Source organism: Oryctolagus cuniculus, chromosome 6 (assembly GCF_051225735.1).
Source record: "Oryctolagus cuniculus isolate XC-2025 breed Fujian yellow rabbit chromosome 6, ASM5122573v1, whole genome shotgun sequence".
NCBI classification, from domain to species: Eukaryota; Metazoa; Chordata; class Mammalia; order Lagomorpha; family Leporidae; genus Oryctolagus; species Oryctolagus cuniculus.
The window spans coordinates 120,751,295-120,767,033 of NC_142872.1; the positions used below are offsets into that span (position 1 = coordinate 120,751,295).

The following is a 15,739-nucleotide window of genomic DNA, read 5'->3' on the forward strand; positions in this document are numbered from 1 at the left end:
CTCTCTCCTCTCTCCTCTCTCCTCTCTCCTCTCTCCTCTCTCCTCTCTCCTCTCTCCTCTCTCCTCTCTCCTCTCTCCTCTCTCCTCTCTCCTCTCTCCTCTCTCCTCTCTCCTCTCTCCTCTCTCCTCTCTCCTCTCTCCTCTCTCCTCTCTCCTCTCTCCTCTCTCCTCTCTCCTCTCTCCTCTCTCCTCTCTCCTCTCTCCTCTCTCCTCTCTCCTCTCTCCTCTCTCCTCTCTCCTCTCTCCTCTCCCCTCTCCCCTCTCCCCTCTCCTCTCTCCTCTCTCCTCTCTCCTCTCTCCTCTCTCCTCTCTCCTCTCTCCTCTCTCCTCTCTCCTCTCTCCTCTCTCCTCTTCTCTTTTCTCCTTCCTTCCTTCCTTCCTTCCTTCCTTCCTTCCTTCCTTCCTTCCTTTCTTTCTTTGACAGATAGAGATAGACAGTGAGAGAGAGACAGAAAAGTCTTCCTTCCGTTGGTTCACCCCCAAATGGCCACTACAGCCGGCTCTGTGCCAATCCAAAGCCAGGAGCGAGGTGCTTCCTCCTGGTCTCCCTTGCAGGTGCAGGGCCCAAGCACTTGGGCCATCTTCCACTGCCTTCCCGGGCCACAGCAGAGAGCTGGACTGGAAGAGGAGCAGCCGGGACTCTAGTCCCATATGGGATGCCGGCACCGCAGGCGGAGGATTAGCCAAGTGAGCCATGGCGCTGGCCCCTGGTTTTCTCTTTTTTAAGCATCTTTCTCTACTTACAGATTTTCATTAACTGAATGGGACTCAATCCATTATTATTATTCTTCTTTTGGTTGCTCAGATTGTCACAACTTTGGTTAATGGGGATATTTTCAGGCTGATTCCTGAGTTTTTGACACAACTTCATTGATGTTGGAAAGGTTTCTTATTTATGCTTCACAAGAGGTGCTGGCTTGCACATTTCCTGCAGAAGATTTGGTGCTGACTGTTTCTCTGTGGAGCTTTGGTTCCTTTTAGAAAAGAATGGTCCTAGAGAACCCAGTCTGAGTGCTAGGGGGGTAAGATGGTTTGTTATGTCAGAAGGTGCCTGTTAGGAAATATTTTCAGGTACTGTATACTTTTCTAAAATTGCATAAGGATTCATTTTTAGAAATGTAATGGCACCACAGGAGGTTATGATGGTACTCAAAGACTGGGTCTAGACATTTCTACCTTCTAACATGAAGTGGTGTTTAATACAAAACAATATCATGTGTGTATTTAAAATATAATTCTTAAAAGGTTTTTTTTTTCCTTGACTGCTTAAAAGAACAAACATTATATGACATATTTCTGAGGGACAGGACTCTAGATAGGCTTAGCTTGGTATCTCAGGGTCTCTCTTGAGGTTTCAGTCAAGATGTTAGCTTGGGGGCCATTGCTGGGGCACAGCAGGTTAAGGCCTCTACCTGCAGTGCTGGCGTCCCATATAGGCTCCAGTTTGAGTCCCAGCTGCTCCACTTCCTGTCCAGCTCTCCGCTATGACCTGGGAAAGCAGCAGAGGGTGGCTTATGTCCTTGGGCCCCTGTTCCCATGTGGAACACCCAGAGGAGGCTCCTGGCTCCTGGCTTCAGCCTGGCCCGGCCCCAGTTGTTGCAGCCATTTGGGGAGTGGACCAGCAGATGTAAGATCTCTGTCTCTCCTCTCTGTCTGTGACTCTGCCTCTCATATAAATAAACAAATCATTAAAAGAGAAATGTTAGGCTGTACTACAGTTCTCTGAAGGCTTGAGTGGACTGAAGTGTTTGTTTCTGAACTCACTTACGAGGCTGTTTATAGGAGACCTCAGTGCCTTGTGGGTTGTTGGCCAGGGAGACCTTAGTTTCCTATCACATGGACCTCTCCCTGGACAGCTGACCTCCCTTACAGTGAACACTCTAGAAGAGTGTGAGAGAAGGTGTGCTGTAATGGACAGCTTTATCTTGGAAGTAATAAAATGCTCCTCTGCCGTGTTCTGTCAGTCACACAAGCTAACTGGGAAAATGTGGGCAGTGACAACACAGGTGTTAATATCAGGAGGCAGGAACCTTTGGGGCTGTCTTAGCTGATTATAGCATTTGATCAACTTTAGTATTCATTTGATCACTAGATATTTATGTGTATATATAAAAGATTTATTTATTTATTTGAAAGTCAGAGTTACACAGAGAGAAGAGGCAGAGAGAGAGAGAGAGAGAGAGAGAGAGAGAGAGAGAGGTCTTCCATCTGCTGGTTCATTTCCAATTGGCTGCAACGGCCAAAGGTGCACTGATCTGAAGCCAGGAGCCAGGAGCTTCATCCGGGTCTCCCACATGGGTGCAGGGTCCCAAGGACTTGGGCCATTTTGTACTGCTTTCCCAGGCCACAGCAGAGAGCTGAATTGGAAGTGGAGCAGCCGGGACTCAAACTGGCACCCACATGGAATGCTAGCACTGCAGGTGGCAGCTTTACCTGCTATGCCACAGCACTGGCCCCTAGATATTTATATTTGAAGAAGAAGCCTGGCAACTTTTCTCATGTAAACTTAATGGCCTTAAAAAATAATCCCAGTCAAGTAGAATATTCATTTCAATCTACTTCAAGGATAGAACAACAGAGAGAGAGCTGTCATCCATTGGTTTACTCTCCAAATGACTGCAACAGCCAGACTGGGCCAGGCTGAAGCCAGGAGCCTGAAACTCCAGGTCTCCCACGTGGGTGGCAGGGACTCAAGTAACTGGCCCACCATCTACTGCCTCCCAGTATGCATTAGCAGGAAACTGGATTAGAAGTGGAGTAGCCAGGATTCCAAGCAATCTGATACAGGATATGGACATTTAAAGTAGCAACCTAACCCGTTGAACTACAATGACTGCCAGTATATGTTTTTATTTTTTATTATTTTTTAAGAATTATTTTTACTTATTTGAAAGAGTTACAGAGAAAGGTAGAACCAGAGAGAAAGAGGGAGAAAGAGAGAAATCCTCCATTCCTCTGGTTCACTCCTCAGATGACCACAACGGCCAGAGCTGACCTGATCCGGAGCCAGGCGCTTCTTCTGGGTCTCCCACATTGGGGTGCAGAGGCCTAAGGAGGTGGGTCATCTTCCACTGCTTTTCCAGGCCATAGCAGAGAGCTGGAGAGGAAGAGGAGCAGCTGGGACTCAAACTGGTGCCCATATGGGATGCAGGCGCTGCAGGCTGGGGCTTTAACCTGCTGTGCCACAGTGCTGACCCATATGGTTTTTTTGGTTTGTTTTTTATTTTTTGCCAGGCAGAGTTAGACAGTGAGAGAGAGAGACAGAGAGAGTTATAGACAGTGAGAGAGAGACAGAGAGAAAGGTATTCCCTCCGTTGGTTCACTCCCCCAATGGCCACTACGGCCAGCACTGCGCCGATCCGAAGCCAGGATCCAGGTGCTTCCTCCCGGTCTCCCATGTGGGTGTAGGAACCCAAGCACTTGGGCTATCCTCCTCTGCCCTCCTGGGCCACAGCAGAGAGCTGGACTGGAAGAGGAGTAACCGGGACTAGTACCTGGCACCCCCACCGGGACTAGAACTTGGGGTGCTGGCGCCACAGGCAGAGGATTAGCCAAGTGAGCCACGGCACCAGCCTGACCCGTATGTTTTTAAATATTATTAAAATGAAAATACAAGGGGCTGGCGCTGTGGTGCAGTGAGTTAAAGCCCCGAGCCTCAGCACTGGCAATCCTATATGGGTGCCAGTCCAAGTTCCGGCTGCTCCACTTCCGATCCAGCTCTCTGCTATGGCCTGGGAAAGCAGTAGAAGATGGCTCAAGTCCTTGGGCCCCTGCACCCGCGTGGGAGACTCAGGAAGCTCCTGGCTCCTGGCTTCGGATCAGCGCAGCTCAGCTCTGGCTGTTGCATCATTTGGGGAGTGAACCAGTGGATGGAAGACCTTTCTCTTTTTCTGACTCTACCTCTTTCTGATACTCTGTCTTTCAAATAAGTAAAAATAAATCTTTTTTAAAAAGTTAAAATACAAAATTAAACTCAGAACTTGCTGATTCCCATGGATGTATCTGCAGGTCTGTGGAGGCTTGTCTAGGTTGTCTCCGAGGGTGTCAGGAATGGCTGGCAGAGATCCTACTCAGTGTGTTGGAATGACTAGAGGAGGATTCTTTGACAAGTTTTCCAGATCCCTACCTTGTGTTTCTGATTAGAGTTAATCTCTATGTGTATCGAGTGAACCTTGGGGATGGGAATTACTGGGTTTAGCTTCCCAGGTCTGGGCTGATTGAATAGCTTGTGGAGTCCTTCCTCCCCACCATCTTCCTTATGTGAATCTCCTTTGTCTTTTAGAAAGTTAACTTTTAAAACAGTATTTCAGTAGTATGTGGTTTTCAGAATATGTGAAATTCATAAATGATGCAGGAACAACTGAATTGGAAAAAGGAATCCATGTTGCACATATACTAAGATAAATTCCAGATGAAGAGTTTAAAGTAAGGAAGCTAATCATTAGTATATAAAAATAATGTTTTAAAAAGTTATTATAGATAAAGTTGGAAACAATGTAAGTATATAACAGTAAGGTATTGGTTAGATTATGGTAGATCCATATGGTGGTTTGCTATGGTCAGTATATGTTCTTTTCTAAAAATTTTTAAAATTTATTTATTTGTTTGTAAAGGGTTACGGAGAGAGAGAGAGAAAGAGATTCTATCCACTTGTTCACTCCCCAGGTGGCTGCAATAGCCAGTGCTGAGCCAGGCTGTAGCCAGAACCTGGGAGCTTTCTCTAGGTCTCCCACGTGAGTGGCAGGGGCCCAAGCACTTGGGTCATCTTCCGCTCCTTTCCCAAGCTCATTAGGGAGTTAGGGAGTTGCATCGGAAGTGGAGCAGCCAGGACATGAACTTGCACCTGTATGGGAAACCAGTTTTGCAGGCAGTGGCTTTACCTACTACACCGAAACACTAGCCACCGTTAAGTGTTCTTTAAATTATTTACTGATACATATATTTTGCAAAGATGTTTCTATATTTTAAGTCAAAAATAATTCATTGGGCCTGGTGCTGTGGCATGGTGAGTGAGGCTGCCACCTGCAGAGCCAGCATCCCATATGGGTACCAATTCGAGTCCCAGCTGCCTCACTTCTCATCCAGCTCCCTGCTAACATGCCTGGTAAAGCAATAAGAATGACCCAAGTGCTTGAGGCCTGCACTTACATGGGAGACCCGGAAGAAGCTCCTGGCTCATGACTTCAGCCTGGCCCAGCCCTAGCCATTGAGGCAATTTAGGGAGTGAACCAGCAAATGGAAGATCCATCTCTGTCTCTCCCTCTGTTTCTCTGTAATTGTGCTTTTCAAATAAATAACTAAATCTTTTAAAAATATATTGAGTTAAAACTTTTTAAAAAATATTCATTACAGGGGCCAGTACTTTGTCAAAGCAGGTTAACGCCCTGGCCTGAAGCGCTGGCATCTCATATGGGCTCTGGTTCTAGTCCCAGCTGCTCCACTTCCCATCCAGCTCTCTGCTATGGCCTAGGAAAGTAGTAGAAGATGGCCCAAGTCCTTGGGCCCCTGCACCCACATGGGAGACCTCGAAGAAGCTCCTGGCTCCTGGCTTCGGATCGGCGCAGCTCCTGCCGTTGCGGCCAATTGGGGAGTGAACCAGTGGATGGAAGACCTCTCTCTGCCTCTCCTCTCTCTAACACTGACTTTCAAATAAATAAATAAATATTTTAAAAAATATTCATTACAGAATAATAACAGTTAAGATCTAATACTGAGTGTTTACTTGGTTCTAGACACTACTAAGTTGTTTACAGGTTTTCTTTCTTTTAAAGATTTATTTGAAAGTCATAGTTACAGAGAGAGAGAGAGAGAGAGAGAGCGAGCTTCCATCTGCTTGAACCACTTGGTTCATTCCCCAAGTGATTGCAACAGCCAGGGCTGGTTCAGACTGAAGCCAGGAACCAGGAGCTTCCTCCGGGTCTCCCATGTTAGTGCAGAGGTCCAAGCCCTTGGGCCATCTTCCCCTGCTTTCACAGGCACATTAGCAGGGAGCTGGATCGGAAGTAGAGCAGCCAGGACTGGAACCAGTGCCCATATTGGATGCTGACATCATAGGCAGTGGCTTTACCTGCTATGCTACAACACTAGTGTCACAGCTTTTATTTCATTTGATTTTCACATGTGAAACCATTTTTGTATATTTATAAATATAAAAAACACTCCACCTATCGTCTATGAATATATATATGATTGAAAATTCTTATGCTTTTAACAGCTTTATTGAGGTATAATTGACATAAAATGAACTGCACATATTTGTGTACAATTTGGTTAATTTAGACATTTGGACACACCCATGAAATCTTAACACGATTGATGTAATAAACATATCCATCACCCCCCCTCCAAAATTTCCCGATGCCCTTTTCTAATTCCTCTTTCCTTCCTCCTCTTACCCATCTCCCTTTTATGCTATTGTCCTCAGAGAACCAATGATCTTCGTTCTGTCACTATAGTTTCATTTGCATTTTCTAGAATTTTCTATAATTGGAGTCATGCAGCATGGTTTTCTGTGGTTCATGATAAGTATAATTGGAAATAAAATTCACTAACTGATAACAGTATATAGCAGTGTGTCACATGGCTATTGACAACATAGTCATTCACAAGCATGTCCATCTCTATTACAGAGTTACAGAACAATTTTCAAAAGAAATAACAACATTGTTTTTGTGTGGAAAATAGTCATCTGGTGTAAGAGAGCCAAATTAATGATTTTGGGGGAAGTTAGTCCTCTTTTGGTTTCAGGATTTGCGTGGGAGACAACAAGTTCCCCATGAGAAGTAACTAAGCAGAGACTTAGAGCCTACCAGAGATATTTCTGCATTTGTGATTCTAGGAATTTTCAAGTTCTCTCAGTATATCACATGAAAGTCTACTGTCAAGTTAATTCTGGGTAACCTACTCACTGACAAGATTAGTAAACTCTAGATATTAGAAGAAATACATCATAATCCCAGTTATGCTACCTACTAGCCATGTGACCTTGACTAGGTCACATCATATCTCTGAGCTTTGTATTCCTTTTGTAAAGGGGGATAAGAGCTTGGATCCTTAGTACAGATGGTGCTCCAGAGAGGGATACCCTCTGTTTAAGAAAAGAGAGGGTGGGCCCTGATATCCCAACTGCTTCACAACAAACTGTAGCGCAGGGCTGTCAGCAAGCATGACTCTTTCAAGTTGTCACTGAGGTGCAGCTGTTCACCAGGTAGCACACAGCAACACTGTATCTTCTTGTGTGGAAGGTAGGGGTGGGACATTATTAATTTGCTTCATGATGCTTGCTCATAGATAGTAGTAGTTCTGCCTGTGCCTACTTCACAGGGTTGTTATGGAGAACAATGGACTGTGTATGAAAGTGCTTTGGTAGGTATAGTGTTACACAAATATAACGTCTTGCTTTTGCTGTTCATCTGTGGTTTATTTTAGGGTAGATACAACAAGAATTGAATACTCCATTCCTTTAAGAGAAAACTGGGCACTACCATATTTTGCATGCCAAGTTGCTGCACTTACAGGCTATTTAAAAAGCAACTTAAATACTTATGCAGAGGTAAGATATCAGTTTGTTTATCCATCACAGTTAATTCTGAGTTCCTACAAATATGGTGCATAATTTTAAAGCTAAGCATATTAAAAGTTAAGTTCCATTCATTGAAGCCTGGTTATTACATAGTAGTAGAGAATACAGTTAGGTAGTGTTCTTATCAAATGATTATATTATAATCTGATAGACAGTAAGTTATTTTTAGGAAAAAAAGATATCATTTTAATGCAGTTACTTGACAAACATATGAAGAATATCTTATTTTAAAAATTAATCTGTCCCACCATTACTTTATCAGATCTGGAACATTGAGGGCCTTTAGTCATCATAATGTAAAAAAACATTAATGAAAGTATGAAGACTGACCACAGATAACCACAATGGTAACTCTGATGGTGACACTGTATATTCTTTGCTTACACCTGTGCTTTCCTGATGTAGCTTAGTGAGAACCTTAGGAGACTTGCCCAGCCCAGATAATTCATGTTCCTACTTTATTGTTCGCACAAACCGCTTTGACAATTGAATGAAGCCTATTGGCTGTCTTAGAATAATCTTCTTAAATGCATAAAATAAAATGAGTGTGATTAAAAGGTAACTTTTATTGAAATTTGCCGAAATGAACAGTTCTTTGACAGTCTACTTATCTTGAATTTGGAATTACTGGCTTGTATGAGACCAGTGAGACCAAGGAAGGAAAAGCTTCTATGAAACCTGGTTGTCTGGGAAACAGGATACATTTACAGTTCCTCTTTGAAATCTGAAAAAGCATACTATTCTCTCCTCCTTTCGGTAGTGACAAATGTCCTGAGAATAGCAAAATTCATTCCATTTTTATAACCTGAGATATTTCCTTTTTATGTAAAGTAAAACATTTCAGATTTGTAATTTTCCTTTTTTAAAATTTAAATTCACTCACATCTTTTGGAGGTTTTTCTGTGCCAGTCAGTGTGTTCAGTTTTTTTTTCCGACAAACAGAGCTTCTTATCCATTGGTTTCACTCATCAAATATCTGTGGCAGCTGGGGACTCAGTTGAGGTCTTCCTTGTGTGCGGGAGGGAACCCCGTCACTTGGACTATCACCACTCCCAGAGCCTGCAGTAGCTGGAAGCTGGAGTCAGGAACCAGAGCTGGAACTCAGAGCCAGCTAATCTCTAGGAGGCAGTGGTGTCCTTAGAGTAGTGTGAAAATAAATCCTTGGAATTAGCAGGTTGTTCTTTTATGTTTTTGCTTTTCCCCAGGATCTACAAAACCAAGTATGCAAATTAGGCTGGATCTAGATTTCACCATTAATTTCTGAAACTGCTTTCTCTGGGGGTGATGGTTTCAAGCCTGGTTAATATAGTTCTGGTTGCTCCACATTAGAAGGTTTCCAGGACACTTTTTCTTTTATGATTTATCTTATTTATTTGAGCAAAGTTACAGAAAGAGGAGGAAAGAAGAGAGAGAGAGATCAAGAGAAAGATCTTCCATTTGCTGGTTCACTCCCCAAATGGCCACAACAGCCAGGGCTGGGCCAGACTGAAACCAGGAGCTAGGAGCTTCTTCCTGGTTTCCTTTGTTAGACCCAAGCACTTGGGCCATCTTCCGCTGCTTTCCTAGGCACATTTGCAGGGAGTTGGACCTGAGAGTAGAGCAGCTGGAACTCAGACTAGCGCCCATATGGGATGCTGACATCACAGGCAGTGGCTTTACCCACTACATGCTGGCCCCTACTTTTATAATATGTAGTTAGTGGCAGCAGGGAGGGCAGAAGGTTGTGTTCTATGGACAAGGAGTTTTTTAAGCTTTGTAGTTGGTGTTATTGGCCAGCTGGTGGGATTTCACCATCTCTCACATTATTTTCTCTGGGCTTAATCTGATTCAGAATCCTGGAAAATTATTTTATCTCTTTTTGGCTGAAGTATTTCTGACTCTGGAATTTGTCATTGAGTGTAGTCAGCTGAGTGTGACTACATAGTTCTTATCTTGGGTTTCTTGACCCGACCTTTACCGTCCCTCTCTGTCATTCTTAACAGAGTGAGATCTTTTTGATATTATAGTCAGTGGGGGAATTGGGCATGAAAAAGTAGATCCATAGAGGAAGGAGAAACTGTTGTTGAAAATATGCTGTATGGGACAGTGGATTTATCACAGACTTGGGTACTCACTAAGGGAACACCTGGGAGGTGACATTTGGAAGGACAAAATGGATTTCATGCATGGCCAATGAAATCCTTGTGCTTAGTTCTGAAAGAGGAAAACAACTAGGCGTTTTCTATGGTTGACTGTACAAGCACTCAGGAAAAATAAGGGCATATTTGTGCTGAAAGGCAATGAAAGCAGCAGCGGCTTGGACTGGGGAGAGGCTGAGACATTAGCACCCTGTTTAAATGGAAGTTCCTAGGAAAATGGGGAGCATCATGGGAGTAAAACTATTATACTATTATTTTCAGTACAAAAGGAGTTATGTCCACAATAGTAGAAGTTCACCAACCAGATCTTCACAAAACACCTTTTTTTTTTTTTTTTTTTTTTTTGTATTTATTGCTTTGCCTCTTGGGAGATGAAACAAAAATGTACTAACATTTTTTCCCCTTTATTTCCTAAAGTTCTCAATGTGGTGTCGAACAATGAAGAACAGTGGTTGCTTTCTCTCTAAAGTGCCTATTTAAGTTCTTACTGTTTTAAATAAGGATTATTAAAAACAGTGTAAACTTGAACCATTAACAGACCTGCAACTCTGAGGTAACAGCAACCTTCCAGATTTTTTCTGGTGCAAACTCTACTGATATTTAGTGTCTTGTTTTTCCTAGAGGTTTTGCTATTTGTTGATGAGTGCCTCAACTTACACATTTGTGATGATGTGGGAATATAGCCACTATCTCTTGTTTCTTCAAGCAGTGTCTCTTTTCCTGCTTGATGTCTTTTCACTGGAACAGAGTGACAAGGTATGTTGAAATCCAGAGAGTGCATGTTTTTATAGTGTTGTATCCTAAAATCTTCCTTCCTTTTCTTTTTTAAAGTTTTAAAATTCTTTTAAAATATTTTTTCATTGATTTTTATTTTATTTGAAGGGCAGAGAGTCAGAGAGAGAGAGAGAGAGAGATCTTCAGTAGACTGGCTTAATTTCCCAAATGCCTGCAACATTCAGGACTGGGCCAAACAAAGCCAGGAGACAAGAACTAAATCCCAGTCTGCCATATGGGTGGCAGGGACCCAAGTGCATGAGCCATCACCTGATGATCCCTAGGACGCTCATTAAGAGGAAGCTATAATTGGGAGCAGAGCTGGATCTCAAACTTCACTATGGGATGTCAGCAGCCCAAGTGGTGTTTTAACCACTGCATCCGAAGTCCACCCCTTTATTGTTAAATTTTTAATATCTAAAGCTTTTATTTATTAGAGAGAGAGACAACAAGATAAAGCAAGCTTCCAAGGGGGCCCAGTGTTGTGGCATACATACATAGCAGGTTAAACTGCCACCTGTGGTGCTGACATCCCATGCAGATGCTGTTTCAAGTCCCAACTACTCTACTTATGATACAGCTCCCTGCTAATGTGCCTGGGAAAGCAGCAGAGGATGGCCCAAGTGCTTGGGCTTCTATACCACTGTGGGAGACTCAGAAGAAGCTCCTGGCTCTTTGCTTCAGCCTGGCCCAGCCCTGGCCATTTGGCTATTTGGGAAGTGAACCAGCAGATGAAAGACATCCCCCCCCACCCACACACACACATCTCTCCCTCTCTCTGTATCTCTGCCTTTCAAATAAATGAAATAAATTTAAAAAAATAAAAGCAAGCAAGTTTCCATCTACTGGTTCAATCTCCAGTATGCTTGCAATGGCCGAGGGGGCCGAAGCTCTACACCAGGAACTCAATCCAGGTCTCCCATATAGATGGCAGGAACTCAACTACTTGAGCAATTACCACTGTTTTCTAGGGTTTGTATTAGCAGGAAGCTAGAGTTTAGAGCCAGAGGTGTATATGGAGCTCAGATACTTTGATATGAGATGCAGGCATCTGGTATCTTAACCACCTGGCTAAATATCTGCCTCAGATTATAATTTTTGATTTATGTAACCTGGTATTATGTAGAGGAATTTTAGTAACATGTCAAACCAAGTGAAATTAAGTCAGAGCCTGGGGCTAAAGAAGTTTCTTAAAGTCTGATTTAGACACCCATGGTTTAAAAGCCTTTACTTTGTTTTCAGAGATTTCTAAGTAGAAGTGATAACATTCATTACATATCATAACATTAAAAATATGGATTGGGTTGGGCGTTTGACACTGGTTAAGATGCTGTTTGGGATACCTACATCCCATATCAATGTGCCTAGCTCTAATTCTGACTCTTTGACTTCCAGTCTACTTTTTTGCTAGAGCACATTGTGGGAGGCAGCAGATGATGGTTCAGTACTTTGGTCCCTAGCACCCACATGGGAGGTTAAATTCTGGACTCCTGGTTGCAGCCTGGCCAAGCCCTGGCTCTATCTCTCACTGTCTCTCTAGCTTGCAAATAAAATGAAAATAAAAATATGAAGTGAACATTTTTACAATGTTGTCCTAATTATAATAGTGCATTTACTGTGTAATTAATGATCAAATCCGTTCTAAAGAAAACTAATGAAAAGATATACAACAAAATTGATTTTGTTCCTGTTGATTGTATTTTTGTCCCAACAGGTTCATGAAGTTTATAAAATCTACATATTTTCTCTCTTTCTGGGATATTTACTACAATTTGAGAATCCAGCTTTATTGGTGTCTCCGTTATTAAGTTTAGTAACAGCCTTAATGCTCACTAAGTGCCTTCAGGTAATTAGAATTGTCTTTTTATCACTTTTGTGGTTAATTTAAAATTGTTAAATTTTTTAGGTTTCACTTTTTTGTTCATGTGATTCTTCCCCTACAGTTGAATATGAAGAAAGGAACTTTCATAGCCAAAATAATGAAAGTGATTAATTTTTACTTGGTGTGTGCTCTGACTGTGACATTGAATGTTTTAATGAAGGTAAGTAACTTTGCCTGATCTTCAAGTAGTAAAGCAAATAGAATAATGAGATAGTAAGGTAACACAGTTCATATGGTATAACTTTGAGTTGAACAATTATCATAACCAACATACTGAGTGAGAAAATAGGATTCTGATTCTTTGTCTATATACTTACAAAGAGAAAAGAAACGCTTTACATTTAATTTAAAACATTATTACCCAGTTAACATAAAGCTATATATGGAATAAACTGAGACAAATACAAGGTATTCAGAAAAGTGTAGAGTGGGTAAGAATTTGAGGTGAGATGAGGTTAATACTTTCCTGCTAACCATTGTAGTTTTATGCTTAAGCATAAAGTGATGTAATTAACTTATGTTGATAAGTTTCTATGCTTTATGGTCCTACCATATATTATTTAATTCATGTTTTTGTAGTCTTGGAAAAAGCATGTTACTGTATACATAGTTAATATTTCTTTATTTATTTTTCTTTTAGATGTTTGTCCCACACAAAGAAAATGGGCATATGCTGAAATTCCTTGAAGTAAAATTTGGACTAAATATGACTAAGTAAGTTTCAGGTTGTAGACTTGCTAAATCTATACCAATTGGAAAGTAAGAGGAAAAATTTGAGGTATTAAAAAATCAGATATATTGAAACCTCAATAACATTAAAGTATTAGGCTGTTTTCTTCCTTGGGGAGAAACAGTGATACAACCTAAGGTCAGAGCCAAATTAATTTTAACCAGTACATCAACACTATGCTCACATTACATAAGGGCATAAGATATTTATTTCATATCAGAGAATCTCATCTTGAGATCATAATAATTAGACCATAAACTGACTTTTAAAATTCATAATAATGTGCCTTTATTTTTGTTTTATTATTTTATTACTATTATTATTTTACTTTGATTTGCTTATTTATTTATTTAAAAGATTTATTTATGGGGTTAGCACTGTGGCGTAGCAGGTTAAGCTGCTGCCTATGGTGCTAGTGAACCATTTGGACGCCGAGTCAAGTCTCAACTGCTCTACTTCCCAACCAGCTCCCCACTAATGCTCCTGGGAAAGCAGCAGAGGGTGCTCCAAGAGCTTGGGGCCCTGCACCTGTGTGAGAGATCCAGTAGAAGCTTCTGGCTCCTGGCTTTGGACTAGCCCAGCTCCGGCCATTGCGTCCATTAGAGTGAAGAATCAGAGGATGGAAAATCTCTTTGTCTCTCCCTCTCACTCTCTCTGTAACTCTGCCTTTCAAATAAATAAATAAATCTTTTTTAAAAAGTTATTTATTTATTTGAAAGTCAGTTACACAGAGAAAGGTAGAGACAGAGAGAGCGATATCTTCCATCCATGGTATATTCCCCAGGAGGCTGCAATGGCCAAGGCTGAGCCAGGCCAAAGCCAGGAGCCAGGAGCTTCTTCTAGGTCTCCTATGTGGGTAGCAGGGATCCAGTTAACTTTGCTTTATTTAGAGTTACAGGAAGAGTACAGGAAGAGAGAGAGAGAGAGAGTGATTGATCTTAAATCTAGTAGTTCACTCCCTAAATGGCTGCAGAGGCCAGGGCTGGACTGGGCTGAATCCAGCAGCCTGGAACTCCATCTAGTCTCCCATGTGGATACAGGAGTCCATGTGTCTGAGTCATCCTCTGCTGCTTTCTCAGGTGCAGTGGCAGGGAGCTGAATCAGAAGTGGAACAGCTGGGACTCGAACCAGTGCTTACATGTGTCCCAGGTGGTGACTTAGCCCACTGTGCCATAATGCTAGCCCTTTTTGTTGTTTTTAAATGTTTTATTTATGTATTAATCTAAAATGAAAAAAAGATTTAATGTAATAATAGATTCTACTTGCATAACATAGGAGATATATTTATCCACAAGCTTCTCTAGTTATAACATGCATTAGTAGCTTACCAGTGATTATATGAGATCATAGATAATATACAACGAATTTCATGTTGTGATATATCACAGTTAATGAAGTGTTTGACATGGTTTAAACGGTGGAGAATTCCTCTATGTGTAAACCATGTATGTATGTCCATCAAGATAAAAGAATTCTTTAAGAAGCCATGTGCTCCATAAAGGTAGGGACCATGTCTTTTCCAGGCTTATATATGGGCCTGACAGGAGGCAATCAATATAAATTGTCTGAGGCAGGTGTTTGGCCTAGTGGTTAAGATGTGTGTGTCTTATATCAAAGTACCTTTGTTTCAGTCCTGGCTCCACTCCTGATTCCAGCTTCTTGCGGACACTGGGAGTAGTGGTAATGACTCAAATAATTGGGTCCCTACCACCCACATGGGAGACCTAAGTTGAATTGAGTTCCTGGCAGCTCCTGTGATTGGAACAAAACCAGTGGATGGAAGATCTCTGCTGTGTGTGTGAATCTCTTTTTTGCTCTGCCTTTCAAGCAGATAAAAATAAATAAAAAATTTTTAAAGTAAAAAATAAAATTAGTTTTAATCATTAATCATCATCTTTAATCAAATATATCAAAAAAATTTTTGAAGATTTATTTATATGCTTGAAATACAGAATGAGAGTGAGTGTGTTGTGTGGAGGGCGGGGTGGGTGTGTGTGTGTAGAGAGAGCGAGAGAGAGAACGAGAGAGAGATCTTCCATCTGCTGGCATCCATTCCCCAAAATGGCTATCACAGCTGGGTCTAGGTTAGACCAGAAACAGGAGGCAGGAACTTCACCCTGGTCTTCTGCATGGGGGGCTGGAGCCCAGGCACATTTTCTGCTGCCTTCCCAGGTGCATTTGCAAGGAGCTGAATGAGAAGCAGAGCAGCCGGGACTCAGACAGGATGCTAGCCTTACAAGTGGTGACTTAACCCATTATATCACAATGCCCACTCCTCAATATATTATTGTAAACAATGCAGAAACTGTTAATGAGATATTCTTTCTTTCCATTCTTTTATTCTTTGAAATCCCAGCTCTATTTTATAATTAAAGTATCTCTCCATTTGAATTAAGCAATTTGAAGTGTTCAGTATCCACAAGCAGGTAGTAGCTACCATATTGGACAGTACAGATGTAGAGTTTGGCTAGTTGAATTTTTTGTTGTCTTCTAGATAAAAATAGAAATCAAAACTCCTTAAAAACCTATATTGGGTTTCAGAAACAGTCAAATTAGTTGATATTAAAAAGCATTTTTACACTTCTCTTGATTGTTTAACAGTTTTGATGACAGTATATATGCTTTCTTCATGA

At 41.6% G+C, this 15,739-nt stretch overlaps 1 protein-coding gene across 6 annotated transcripts in view; it reads left to right on the top strand.

Annotated features, from left to right (window-relative positions):
- The window catches only part of DPY19L4 (dpy-19 like 4), a 64,604-nt gene that overhangs the window by 26,736 nt on the left and 22,129 nt on the right, over window positions 1–15,739 (top strand). For 4 of the 6 annotated variants that reach the window (XM_017341443.4, XM_002710695.6, XM_070075319.2 and 1 more), the window contains 5 exons: window positions 7,429–7,552; window positions 10,342–10,476; window positions 12,209–12,340; window positions 12,438–12,536; window positions 13,017–13,090. In XM_017341443.4, the coding sequence (XP_017196932.1) occupies window positions 7,429–7,552; window positions 10,342–10,476; window positions 12,209–12,340; window positions 12,438–12,536; window positions 13,017–13,090 (564 nt within the window). The remainder of the gene's footprint in view (window positions 1–7,428; window positions 7,553–10,341; window positions 10,477–12,208; window positions 12,341–12,437; window positions 12,537–13,016; window positions 13,091–15,739) is intronic. The other 2 variants (XM_089335543.1, XM_089335544.1) reach the window with 1 other exon arrangement.